Source organism: Symphodus melops (genome assembly GCF_947650265.1).
Source record: "Symphodus melops genome assembly, chromosome: 15".
NCBI classification, from domain to species: Eukaryota; Metazoa; Chordata; class Actinopteri; order Labriformes; family Labridae; genus Symphodus; species Symphodus melops.
The window spans coordinates 18,309,950-18,323,897 of NC_136705.1; the positions used below are offsets into that span (position 1 = coordinate 18,309,950).

A 13,948-nucleotide genomic window follows, 5' to 3' on the forward strand; every position below is an offset into this window, starting at 1 on the left:
GTGTTCAGGTTGCCTGAGATGTAATAATCAGTCCTGGTGTTCGTGTCATCCACTTAGAGGTAAGTGCAGATGATTCAGCTTCTCTGGTCTCGGTGTTATTCGAACAACAAATCTGTTTGGGGGACAGGGGAACGGCTTCAGCCATAACAACAGGGTGACAACTCAGTGAGATCAAAGGGGATCAAAGTGCATCAAAGGGGCTCACCTTACCAGCCCTGACATTTAGTAAAGTGGAGATAAAAGCTCCACTTCAAAAGATATACAGCAATTCAAACGCGCAAAGTGCCACAGCGTGCTTGTCAGGTGCGTATGGCGCAGCTCTGTCTCTATCTCGCACCTACACACAGAGGACACTCGTGAACGCGCGCGCGCGCGCACACACGGACACGCACAACCTCTCACTCCAAACACAAGCAACGTGACCAGCAGATGACGTCCAAGTACCAACAGCTTTTCAAAGAGTAAAAATACGCACAAAAGCACCTGTGAGTCCCCCCCCCCAAAAAAAAATAAATAAATAAATATATTACGGACGAAATAAACGCACAATTTCAAACATTTACAGGAGCAAACCTAAAAGACCAAACCATTGACTTAACCATATCTGATATTAAGACATTAAGACTTCATTTCGGAACTTGAATCATTTGTTGTGTGACCGGGGACAAGCTGTCAAACACAAACTCTGAGGACTTTATTTGGATTAGTTTCGGCGACTTCTTCTTGGGTCTCAGGTTGGACATTTCTTTGCAGTAGGTGATCCCAAAGGGTCGGGAAGAGCAGGACAGATCAGAGCTGCCTTTAATCTCAAAGTGCCAGTCAACCCTGAAAGGCCTCGCTGCGGAAGTCCATTAATTCGGTAAACTTTTCACACCCCTTAATGGTCTGCATATCCTACACATTGATGTCCGCCTCTGGTGTAATCAAGCACACTTTGGAGGATAATTGCCCCCTTTGCAATCAGAAGGATCAAATGAAGTAGTTAATCGACGCAAGTGACTTCAATCACTGTCTTCACACAGCCAAAGGGCAGTTAGGCTACTTGAATGTCAAAGAAGGTGGAATAACCAAACAGCTTTTTCTAAAGGAGGCTAACGGAGCTTTTAAAGAAAGACACACACTGGTGTCTCACACTGTGAAGAATACTGTCACAGTTACAAAGTGAAATAATGCAAGAGATAAAACGGGCTGCAATGTTCTGTATCATAGCAGTTCTAGTTCATTTAGCTGAACGTGATGATCATGAAAATAAAAGCCTAAATGTTGAACAGCATAAGATAGATAGATAGATAGATAGATAGATACTTTATTGATCCAGAGGGAAATTCAAGTACTAATAACTTTACTTATGAGTAAAAAAAAATGAATAAAGGACTAAAAGCATTATTTTTTTTAAAAGTCAAGTATACTTATCATCATTTAAATAAGGGATTAGAACAAACTAAAGAGAAAAGACTGTTTAACAAGTGAGACAATATTATTGAATGGAAAACGAGATAATTAAAACCAAAACATGAAGTGACAAAGATGTGACCGATGTGGTGAAACTTTTGCATGTGTTTCACTTAAAATCACTTTTTCACAATCACAATTTACTAAGCAGACTGATAGACTTTAACACAGTCACTAATTTTAAGCACAATAAAATGCAATAAATTCAACAAATTAAGCCAATCTCGGTCATCATCAAAGTTGTTTCATTGTGGAGAAGTGTGAGACATGTCGTGGCCGTGGATATACCTTGCTTCCAGAATACGTCACATCATGGTGATGGGCATTCAGGCAGACCTTGCAGGTCATTATCATCACACAAACATTGTGAAATGCAGTCTTTCTCTCTGTGCACGGAGAATAGATGGCCATTTCCGTACAGTGGGGCTCTCTTTGAAATTCCACCCCTCCGCCTTTGTTGTGCACAGCGAGGGGCGGGAAGACAAACAGGTCCACATGTATAAAGAGATCATCCCAGGACTCAGAGGCAGGAGTCTTCCAAAGCATCGTGCTTAAACTCTCCGGAAACTTTTGGATTCAGGATTCAAGGCCGCTTTGGACTTTGCTACTCAATCGTTTTGATATCCAGGATCTTTTTTTCCCCCTTCTCATTGCAGCACAGCATACATTTAAGGAGAAAATCATGCAGATTCCATCCGCGCATCGCTTCTTGGCTGTGTATCTCACGCTGTTTGGATACCTTGGAGACGTTTACGCGGGGACTGTCCTGCTCAACTCCAACGCCATCAAAAACTTGCCCGGAGCTGCGGGAAGTAATGGAGCCGACACTGTCAGTCCGAGTCCGCGCACCTCTCCATCCAGTAGCTTGGCACACAAATCCCCCGTTGATGTATTGCAGGTAAAGACCGCGCGTAAAAGTAACCCATGTGCGCCACGGCAACAGTTGCGCTTATGGAAGTTTTTATGAGTGATGTCGATGTGCTTAAATGACGTGGTACTTTTCGTTTTCGCCTAACTACAGCAATCAGGTGTTTGCACTGATGATGAAGACTGCGGAGGTGATGAATTCTGCAATGACGCCCGAGGCGCCTGTCTGCCGTGCCGTAAGAGCCGGAAGCGTTGCGCACGGGATTCGATGTGTTGTGCAGGAAACCGCTGCAGCAATGGTGAGCAGAGAGATCAGATCTCATAGAACACTGATATTTTGACTTTGGAAAGTGTTTGTTGTTATCCTGGGATAAGTGACTCTATTCTATAGTATAATTGTCTTCATATTTTAAATGGCTCAGGAGACATATGACCTAACATTTGTGCCACTTTGTATCATATATCAATGCAGATCATTAACTCAACTATATCTTTCAACCTTTATAGGTGTTTGCCAGGCAAATGACATAGCTGGTACAGATGCATCCGTCATCACAAGCTGGCACAGAAACAACAACACAATGGAGCATTATGCCAAAAGGCCTCCTACAGCCCACGGCAATCAGCCTCATGCTGTGAAAGGTGAGTGTCCTGTTGAAAACCACTGACCTTTATCAGGGTCAAGTAATGGTCAAGAAAAGAAGATTTCAGTGAGTTCGGTGTAATTAATTAACATATTTACTTCTCCTCATCCCACTCCAGGTCAGGAAGGTGAAACATGCCTGAGGTCTGCAGACTGCTCTGAAGGTCTGTGCTGCGCCCGACACTTCTGGTCTCGCATCTGTAAGCCCGTGTTGACGGAGGGCCAGGTGTGTACGCGCCACCGCAGGAAAGGCAACCACGGTTTGGAGCTGTTCCAGCGCTGCGACTGTGGCGACGGCATGACCTGCCGACAGGAGAAAGGGGAGCGAGACCACAGTGTCAGCAGGACTGCAGCCCGGAACCTACACACCTGTCAGAGACGCTGACACAAACGCATGGACACACACAGAGACTGAGATACACACTCAAAGACACACACGCCCAGCAAACCCATAAATCAGTCATAGACACTGACAAACACGTTTCTGCCTTGCATTCACTCGAGATGCTGACACACACACACAGACACCAAACACCTAAGACATTCTTTCCTGCCAGAGTTGCTGACAAAAACTGCAGCCGGAAGGATAGACATGATTCCTGGAAAAGTGATACACCCAGAGGGATGCAACAGAGCAAGACGGACTGATCCGATTCCCCCTCAACAGATGAGGAGTCGGAAGTGTTAGGCAATGCCATTTCAGAAGTCATGGAGAGATCGATTCATGTCGTCGGTAATGGCAGAGCTGTTTTGTTTCTCTTTTTATGAAACTTGAAGCCTCAGTTATTGCAGTAAATTACTGTATTGTAAATATGATCCTAGTGGTGGCACTTAATTGAGCTATACAATTCTGTCAACACCAGTATTATAAAGGCAATGGTGCTGCATGCGATGTAAATTGTTATAAATATTGTTTTATAAGAAAATGTTATATAGAAAAAGTCTGTATATATTTGTTTTTATTAAACATCATGTGATAACCTCACTTCTTCTTTCTGCTCCAAACTTTTTGCCCCTCCCCCCCGAAAAAAGAAAAAGAAAAGACTTTTGGAAAGTTTTCAATCCAGTTTGTCCAAATCTTCTCTCACCGTCTGGTGTATGTGGGAACATTTTTTGGCTCACTAACAACCATCCACTCCTGGAAAGCAAGAGTTATTTGAACAATCACTCAGTGCTGTTTAACTCCCAGCCCAGGCTTCAGAAACCAGTGGTTGAGGCTGAGTAGATGGTTTTAAATTGTTTGGTCAAGATTTGATTTTTAAACTCTTTACACACGATTGTTGAAATCCGTGCAGACAAACACTCACATAAAAACAACATACAAGGTTCATGAGTCATTACCAGAGCCTCTACAAGCCAAATCCTGCCAAGAAGGCAGAGCATGGTCCATCAGGGATATTTAATCACATGGAAATAGCACAAAAAACAGGACAGGATACAGAGGTATCAAATGATAACTACAGAGAGGTAATGAGTTAGTGTGCACTGGCGAGTGTTTGCCTGCTAACCCTTTGGTGTTGCTGGCTAGTTTATAATTATACCTTCCCTACCTTCATGTGCAGCCGAGCAGATAGCTAGCTATCCAAACTAAAGCCTCTAATTACTTCATCTTACTCAATGTACACAAGGACTCATGAAACGAGGTGCACCGCAGCACTTTTTTTTTGTGATGCAACTCAAAACAAATGTAAGAAAAAAAAAGGGATGTAGGTTCTCAAGAAGCACACCCCATTTCCTGGCTGTTGTGCAATGGATGTTCTCCAATGGATAGACGATGAATCCACCCAAATACACCTTGGTGCCTGTAATTAGACCCGTTTAGATTAGAAGATGGTGAGGAAATTACTGTACTTTCAGCTCGATTCTCGTGCCAGATCAAAAGGAGTAAAAGATCTGCTTGATATGTTACCGAGCCAGATAACTTCATCATCCGTTTAACATGTACAGACATTAATGTGAAGTGTGTCTGATGGAAAACAGGATGAGCTTCCTCTGTAGATGAGTGGTAAAAAAAAGTCTAAAAGTCTCTTGCGTCATCTACTTATGACGATGTCCGCCTATGACTTAGCAACTTCGCAACTGTATGCTACTTAAAATTTCTACTTTCTACTAATTTCCAGTGGAAAACATCATAAGCTTTGTTCTCCTTCATGTACTTCACAGCTTCTATTACTAGATCATTTGTAAATAAAGATTTTTACAAAACTTTGATGAGTCTATAAATCCCAACACTTGGTATTATATAATGTTTAACTACCTGCATGTTTTCAGCAGGGTTGTATCAGGATTAACAACACGATAGTAGAATATATGGAAATGTAATATTATTGGATAATTGGCCTGCGCACAGATTACATTTTGAATATCAACACATGTTTGTGCCAACTATACTTTAAAGTATTTGTGATGTTTTATTTTTTATTTCACATGAAGGCAGTCTTTTTTTTTATCCGTTTAGATTCTTTTTACATGTTGACCAAGGTTAAGGTTTATGGAGCATGCAGTAGTATGCAGGCAGACATACAGAGACACACTCCATTTAAACAATTTAGTGTCCAGTCTTCAGAGTAATTAAGAGTAATGGGAGCATTGTCAGCAGTGCAATATACCATGCAGGCGCAGCCAAGTCATGTTTGTGGGGGTCCTGGAATCTGTGTGAGTGTGTGTGAGAGAGAGAGAGGGAGAAAGAGAGAGAGAGAGAGGGAGAGAGAGAGAGAGAGAGAGAGAGAGAGAGAGAGAGAGAGAGAGAGAGAGAGAGAGAGCGCTTGTCATCATTACTACCACCACAAACTAGCACAGGCCACAGGCATGCGCCCCAAACTCAAGTAAGGCCAGTGTGTGTGTGTGTGTGTGTGTGTGTGTGTGTGTGTGTGTGTGTGTGACGTGCAGAAAGGGTGCATTTAGTGGACTCCAGGGAAACAAAAGTAACAACAACAGACACACACACACACACACACACATGGCCCCACATACCAACTCGCAGCCATTACACACATGTCCACACAGGTACACACATGTATTCACACACCCTTACAGAAACAAATCTTGGGGTGTGAGAGGTTTGGAGTAAGCAGCACACTCACACACCCAATGGCATCCAAACCAATTACATTGAGTGTTGTCATACCACAAGAATGAATCAGCATCTCTACTGACATGCGTTTTTTTTTTTCTCATGCTACTGTTGGCTTCCATTAGCTGAAAACATGTAACTACAGCAAAGAGTAATGTTGAAGATACAGCTGCATGCTATTAATCAAAAAAAAAAAAAAAAAAAAACATGGATTAACACAAGTCAACTCTGATGGATCTTATTCTACGAAGCATTTTATTTGTTCCTCATGCTGTACCCAAACTCTAAGCAAAAGAAGATTCTAATCTAAGTGGGTTGTCTTTCATCAAGTACAGTGTATCACGATAACACTTAATGGGCACTCAAACTCAAAACTTATTTGTTTATACCGCTGTCTTGAAATCTGCTATCTCCTTCTCAGGATCTAGGCCTCACACAATAAAGCTTTTCTCTGCTGGAGTACCTGGCGTATCTGCCATTGTTATTCTAACACCGCTGCCAAACACCCTTGACAGACATCCCTGAGTTAACAAACCCACGAGTGAACCATCACAGATGAAAGGGGAAAGAAACAAGGCTGTGTACACAGAGGCAATGCATGTTATTTTGTCAGATGAAAGAGATGGCATACTTCTGGAATGAGCATTCGGATCAAAACCAAGCTCTTATGTAAACAACATTTCACAGGGAGGTGTCAAACTTCTGGCACTGATCGCTTCATAGCAAAGAGGCACAATGCTCACTATTCATCTTTGTGGGATGACAATCTGCCTGATTGAGCAACAACGGGAAATCTCCCTGTCCTTGGGAAATAATAATTAAACAAAGGACAACAGCACAATGTGTTGAGTGTGTGAATGCAGGTGGAGAGCAGGTTCGCTCATTTCGTATTGCTCGTAGGTGATGTCAACACAACAGGAAACAATGTTTTCATAGAAAGAGCTGATGACGTATTATACTCTTATTGGGTTTCATGTTGCACTCCGGGTTATTTACCAGGGACAACGGCCTTACTCACTCTCTACACATTTGTATATTGCTACGCTTTGCCTCTCTCTGTCTACCTCTCAGTTCGGAGTGAGCTGTTAAGAACATTATTCATGGCTCTGTGTTACGGAGCTGGAGTCAGGATGTGCTTAGCTTCGTCTAGCAGTCTGCGGCTGCTTTTGCTAGCCTGGCCCCGGAGCTATGACACTCCAGCAGAACGACAATGTAAAATGGGCTCACGACACAGAGCAGTCAGTACGTGTGCATGCAGGATTAAGCCATTCAGTTGGACTAACTGTCCGTGTCCCAGTATTTAAGTACCTTGGAAGAATTAGTTGACTGACAGATGTATTACAGACACTGTTAAACGTCGCGAGCTGGTGATATGCCACCTTTCAGCTGGTTACTATAGGACCTTCTTCTGGTAGACCTTGCTAACAAGTTAGCAAGCAAAAAAAATGAAAACATGGACAACTTTGCAGCTCTGTACTTTGACTCTTTATGAACGCTTTACCTTTAGGGTCAAAGCCTGGTTCACAAACTGTCAAGCACACCAGATACCTAGTTCCTTTTATTTCTTTTTTTCTGTCATTTTTCCACATGTAGACATTCTTACTGTCTTTTAAGGGTGAACATTGACTATGAATTTTCATAGTTATGCATTTGAAAACAAAGCTTTGGCAATATGTTACTTTAAAAAAACATATAAGCCTGTATGATCTTTAAGTGTTAATTGTAGGGCATATGTTTACCCAAGTTTAACTCCATCACTGGCTGTCTTCAGGTCAAGAGACCTCCTGGGATAATTTGGCTCCCAATTAACACCTTGAACAAATACAGAAGAGTCAATGTAAAGTTTACTGTTCACCCTGCAGTTGTATTCATGCTGCTCTGTGTGCAGTAAATACTGGCAAAAAAATGAAAGGCATCTCGGTTTCTTTACAACTGATGATTCATTGATATGAAACTTTTTTGATGGCAGCTTCACAGCACAGTGTGCCAGATACATGTGGTAGGCACCCATATGTTTTGGTCTTTCTACAAGTAAAATGGCACCAGCTCTTAAGCCATGACGTCATGAGGCTGTGTACAGTCACTACGCCCTGCTCATGTTGGCCGAGAGTAGTACAACACCTAACATTCTGTCAAACCACAAACATTAATTTTTACACTTCTATTGTGTGGGTTATTCCATGTGGCAACCACAAGGCCCAGCCCATCTCTGAATGCTATCCCTGGGACAGATTCGTGACATTGACTTTGCACACGAGGGGAGGCTCATGAATGACTGGTTTGATCCATCCTGGTGTTCCTTCCATCTGCAGATGACACCTCCTCTGTGGTCTCAGGTCCCTCTCTGATGATGTCATACAATGTTTGAGTCCTGGTTTACCACATAAAGGAAACTTGGCTACACTGGCTTCAGCTGTAAAGGCCCATAGTCAGTAAGTGTGTTGGTCTAAAACAGAAACAAGTGGTCGTATTATGTTGCCTAAGCTGCCTGTTATAGTAACACTTCATGAAAGCCCAAGAAAAAAAGATACCTGACCACAATACCCAGTGTTTTGCTTTGCTCTGTTGCCTTCTTGACTCTGTTTATTTTCAATTTTCTGCTTGCTTTTTCAACGAATCCAGTGGTGGAACCATTCTCTACCTTCATATGCAACAAACCCAAGGCTTACACGTCTGCAACCACTGCAGTGCAAACAAACAGCAGGCCCATGGCTTTTGCAATTAATATTCCAATATGCAACATCTACCCGCTCTGCCAGAGGAGCATGGAGCAAACAGATGCTTTAGAAAAAATAGACGCAGAGTTTCAGCTGGGGATAAAGTGCCTACTCTTCATTATGGCTGGTCCAGAAGCTTGCTGCTGGCGGCTTCAGGCTGGTGCTAGGACAAGGGCCAGGACCAGCGCTGGCTCAGCTCCTGGCTGCTATGTTAAGTCTGCCTCAGCCACAACCACATTGCGCAAAGCTGCTTCACACATATAATTTACTCATTATTCAAGAAGTCAAAAAATATGCGACACAGGGAGAGAGATGGGAAAGAACTAACCGTTGTTAGCTGTTCTGTGACAAATAAAGTTGTATCCAGTTATACAACATTAAGAGATGGCAGGCTTATGGAGTCACGGTCAATTAGCATAGCTGATTGCATAGATGTGACCGCAAAATGCTTATACTTTGAAAAATACTTTATAGTACTGAGGGAGACAGCTTAGCCAATGAGTGGCACACCTCAGTATGAGTGCATGCCATCAGTGGGCATTACTGGCTTCTATAAATAATCCAGTATGCTCACAGAGCACAGATTACGTTTTACAAGGAGCAGGAAATAGACATCTCCAAGGCCTCGGTTTTGTTCATAAAACATCCTGATGAGTCTATCTGTTTGGAGACAACTCAGTCGGCTGTCTCATTGTTTAAGCAGGAGCATCAAAAGCTCTAAATGTGGGGTAAAGGACTACCTTTACTCTACAGGGAAGCATCCTATCAGACAATGACTCAGTAATGGCCAAAGCAGCTGTCCCATTAACAGTCATCAGGCCTTAATCAGAGGCTTTTTGCCACTCGCCACCTTCTTCCATGCCATCCCCCATCAAATCCATCTCTTCTGCCTCATCACACAAACTCTTTTAAGTCCATGCTTGTTTTCCGTCTTTTCAACAACAACAAAAAACACTGTCTTTAACCCCACCAAAGAAAATGGTTAAATGCACAATCTCATTTGTGTAAGGACTTTACGAAGGTGGAGCCTTTGGTAATAGAATGAAAGGGAGGAGGCTGAGGGGCTTTGATCTCTCTAGGGGGCAAATGGATTGGATTGTCTTGCCCCTGCTGGTGGGGCTAAGCCCGGGGACAGTGTGAGACGCAGGGGGTCATATCAAAGGTGGTTTTCTTCAGAGGGGCTTCTCAGCGGCACATTAGTACACTATCTAAATGTTGATTTGTTCACACCAACATCAGAGAAACCCTAAATGAGCAGACAAAAGGAAACACCCAGTGAATGCTAATGAGCAAAGCGGTCAAGTTCACTTTATTCAACAGATGTGTATAGCTCTTCTCCTCCTCTCTTCCAATGCTCCATTTTGAAGCCGCCTAAGGAAGACAATTTAGAGTTCTTATCAATCATAGTAAATCTAGGCTTTATATCCTAATGTACTGGTTCTTCTTAGAGCACCCAACCTTAATAGCGCGGCATGCTCATTGTCTATGTTGTGGGTAAGGCAATGATTGGGAACACCCTATAGCCTCAGCAAAAGCCATGTTGAGGTCGCTGACTGTGTGTGTGTGTTCCTCCGTTGTGGGTGGGAAACATCATATTACTGTCACTCTCACAGCTGACATTTGGAGAAAGGTATAAATCAAACACACATACGCACTTCAGCACCTACTGTCAGCCAAAACCAGAGACAAAGAATGACATTTGTCTTGCATGACATCTTTGCCCCTAATTTGATCATCTGCGGACATCAAAATGATCTGTTCACAAATACCTTCCCCGACGCAAACCACAAACTGTGCGCATCTGTCGGACGGGACCACTGTGGCATTCAAAGTCATGCTGAGGCGGCAGGGCAAATATAAGAGAAGGTGAATCAAGAAAAAGGAACAAAAGTTTCTAGGAAGTTGAGAGACTCAAACATTACATTTATTGGGACTGCCAGAAGCTGTCAACCTGCAGAGTCGCTGCTGTTCTTCGGCAGTAAAAAGACAAGTCATAGCACAAAGTTGCATTTTTAGTATTTTAAACCCTGCCAGGCTTATTTGACAGAATTCTCAGTAATTACCAGAAAAAGACAAAAAATAAAACTCCTTGGCTGGTGATACAGTTTGCTATTCTTACTGTCTATTTTTAGGGACTTCTCAGTCCAGGAGCACCCATGTGGGTCATTTCATATCATTAGAAACATTTCCAGAGATGAACAAATGCTCATGGCACTCATATAATTCTGGGCTTTATGCTTATAGCACCATGACTCAAAGCCAAGTCAAATCATTGGTGTTATTTTTGAATCTATACTAAAACTCTGGTTGACACACTGGTTTAAAATGCCTGATACTCTGGTTATCATGTGCATCAAATGCTAAACTCAGCGCATTCTCGAGAGGTTTGAAACAGACTCAAAAGTCTCAGTTGAATCCCCCCCCCCCCCCCCCCCCCACTGCTGAGACGTACATTTCTCTTTACTCAGTTATTAGCCATGCCATCTGTCTTTGGGGCTCTTTCCTCTGTCTGCTGCTGCTGGTGGTGGTAAATATTTGCTTAACAGAGATAGTGTTCTTGAATTCTTACTCCGATGTCTCCTTTGCATAATAGTTGTTGTGAAGGCCTTCATTGTCCCATTTAAACTGACCACAGAGTGTATTTTGGGGATGTCGGCAAGGCTTGGCTTCTCTACAACTCTAATTTGCATTCCTTCCAGATAAAACAATGATCACTTGAATACGACCAAGCTAAGCATGCAGGAAGTGATCTAAAGAGCTGATAGGAACCCGTGATTACAAAGTAACTAACTCCAGTACTCCATGTATAAAGTTTCGATTCTACATCACCCCCTGTCACCCCATGTTGTCCCATCACTAATCTTGTCTTAAGTTATCTTCAAACTACGGTTTTGGCCCTGCAGCTACGGGCCTTATCATTTATTGATTATGTCTCATAGATTAAGGGAGCTGTTTTCGTTTCCAGAAGAATGTGCCCCACTCTTTGTGTCCATATGGAAGCATTTGCCGGACAGATGGGTTTTTTTCCCCCTTACAAAAGGTCCCGTCGGTCAGAAAGGGATTCACAGGGACTTGGTAAGAAGTGGTGCTGTTGATAACCAATTGGCGTTCTCTTTAAAGTACAACTCCGAGGTGATTTAAACATGATCAATGAAGAAAGGTCGGGAAAATCATGCAAGAATTAATTAACAAAAATAAAGTGAATCTGAAAATCTTAACTAAGATCTCATGAGCCTCTTTTACAACAGATTGTCTTAATTCCTCCAGACAACCATGGCCTGTCAAATGGCTGCATAATACCACCTCAAACCCTTCTCAAGCCTCCCAGACTTTATTCCATGTGCTGAGAAGCTGAATTGCCTGAATGTGGGTTACACACAAATGACGGACATTTTGTCTTGGGGTAAGTACTAATATGCCACTGTTGTTGCCCAGGCTGCCTGTATCTGGGTTTCGGTTTAAATGTTGGGTTTACTCTCCATGGACTGCGCGGTTTTCAGCAGCTTAATCACGAAGCCACAAACATCTCAACCATTTTGATAGGAGCCACGTTGGGAAGGTTGAGTTTGTTACACTGTTTTTGATACTGCTACATATAGTGGGCTTTTTTTCTGCAGAGTCAGCAGGACTAACTAAATTGAAATGGTTCTTGTTGACAAATTAAAAATGTGCAAATAAAATGAAAATAAACTATTGGGAGTTATGGACTGTAAAATGTTACGGGTTGTAAACGTAATGAGCAGAAGCAGAGGTTTACTTGTGCAGGAATGGAAAGAACAGTTCATATTAAAAAAAATTCCACTCGGACCAAAGATCCTAAATATTAAAAACATTCAAGGATCCCAAGAACGTTGCTGCTAACACTGTTTTGTATATTGCCATTCAACATGCTTACAACACGGCTTATTTTTTTTTTGATTTCGTGCTTGGAGAATTGAGCGAAGGACAACAACTGGAGCATCTGGAGACGGTTTCCAGATCAGTGTCAGCCTGGAGTAGAGGATGAGTGAGAAACCAAAGCATGGCTTGAAGATGAAAGAGCATTAGGTGATAAAAGATCTTTGAATTGACAATCGGAACCACAAGTTTCTGTGAGATAACACAGATCACCAGTTTGTGAGCAAACACACAGACGGCTTTTCACTTATCAGCGCCTGACAGACTTACAATCCACATGCCTTGATCACAAACAATATTTCCCAGCACACAGGTGTTTACAATCCTTTCCGAACAACCGTGTTTACAAAAACAACAGCGTTAAAAAAAAACAACACAGTTACAGGCAACGGGGCAATTAACGCCTGTGTACCACGTCGAGTGCTTCAGCTTACTTACTAATGATTTGGAGCAGAGAACCAAGACTGCTTTTTATGGAGAGTTTAACTTGCAAGATGTCCAAAAAGTTGCCACAAGGGAGTTTTTTTTTTTTTTTTTTTTTTTTTAAAGGCTGGTTCACTGCAGACACAGAGGCTTTTTTGTTGTGTGTGGTAATGTGCATGTAATTTACAATCAAACTGATGGACTAAGAGAAGCTGCTACTGTTGACTCCCGCAGTGCAATCACATAAACTTGGTGCACTTTGGATGTTGTGCAGGAGCTGTAAGAAATGCAAGCAGGCCAGTGCCAAGTTTAGCCTTGCACTTTTTTCCACAGGGGAAAATAGCTGATTCATTAGAGACTTCATTTACGATAAAGCTAATTTAAAGTGTTCTCTTTATGTTAAAGCACTCCGAGCTGCTTCAGACTTATATGAAAGAAGATATAGTTTAAACACATGTCACAACTATGGCAAATACAGCTTAATTACTCATTATTTTACTTGAGATTTAAAACGCCATTCTACCAAACTTATTCCTAATTACAGTCCCTCTTTTACACTCAAATGCTGCGTATCTCTCTTCCTCTCATCTCTCTCTGCTTTTCTTCCCTTCTTCCCTCTGATCTGTCACCCACATTGCTAGGAAGCTAACCCCTCGCTACTCAGAGATCTGTGAGTACATTGTGAGGAATGTGTGTCCTTCCTGACATTACAACTCTTTTTATCAACTAACAAGAGGAGGAGGAGGAGGAGGGAGGCGGGAGGCGGGAGGCGGAGAGGAAGAGAAGAGGAGGATGTTAAGATGTAAGAAACGGTTTTGGAGCTTAGGGGGGGAAAAAAAGAGAGCTCTTTGTGGCTGCTTATCAGACAGGATATGA

At 42.4% G+C, this 13,948-nt stretch overlaps 1 protein-coding gene across 1 annotated transcript; it reads left to right on the forward strand.

The window, feature by feature from the left end:
• On the forward strand, window positions 1–3,850 carry dkk1b (dickkopf WNT signaling pathway inhibitor 1b). The gene is made up of 5 exons (XM_079363211.1): window positions 1–59; window positions 2,109–2,350; window positions 2,474–2,618; window positions 2,827–2,961; window positions 3,082–3,850. The coding sequence occupies exons 2-5, from the start codon at window positions 2,135–2,137 to the stop codon at window positions 3,345–3,347; spliced, it is 762 nt and encodes a 253-aa protein (XP_079219337.1). The 5' UTR covers window positions 1–59; window positions 2,109–2,134; the 3' UTR covers window positions 3,348–3,850.
• Window positions 3,851–13,948: the final 10,098 nt, after the last annotated feature.

Excerpts from the sequence above, each read along its gene's own strand:
- dkk1b (XM_079363211.1), top strand. The coding sequence starts at position 2,135 with ATGCAGATTCCATCCGCGCATCGCTTCTTGGCTGTGTATCTCACGCTG. Across the intron at positions 2,351-2,473 it reads CCCCCGTTGATGTATTGCAG|CAATCAGGTGTTTGCACTGA; the intron begins GTAAAGACCGCG and ends GCCTAACTACAG. Across the intron at positions 2,619-2,826 it reads AGGAAACCGCTGCAGCAATG|GTGTTTGCCAGGCAAATGAC; the intron begins GTGAGCAGAGAG and ends CAACCTTTATAG.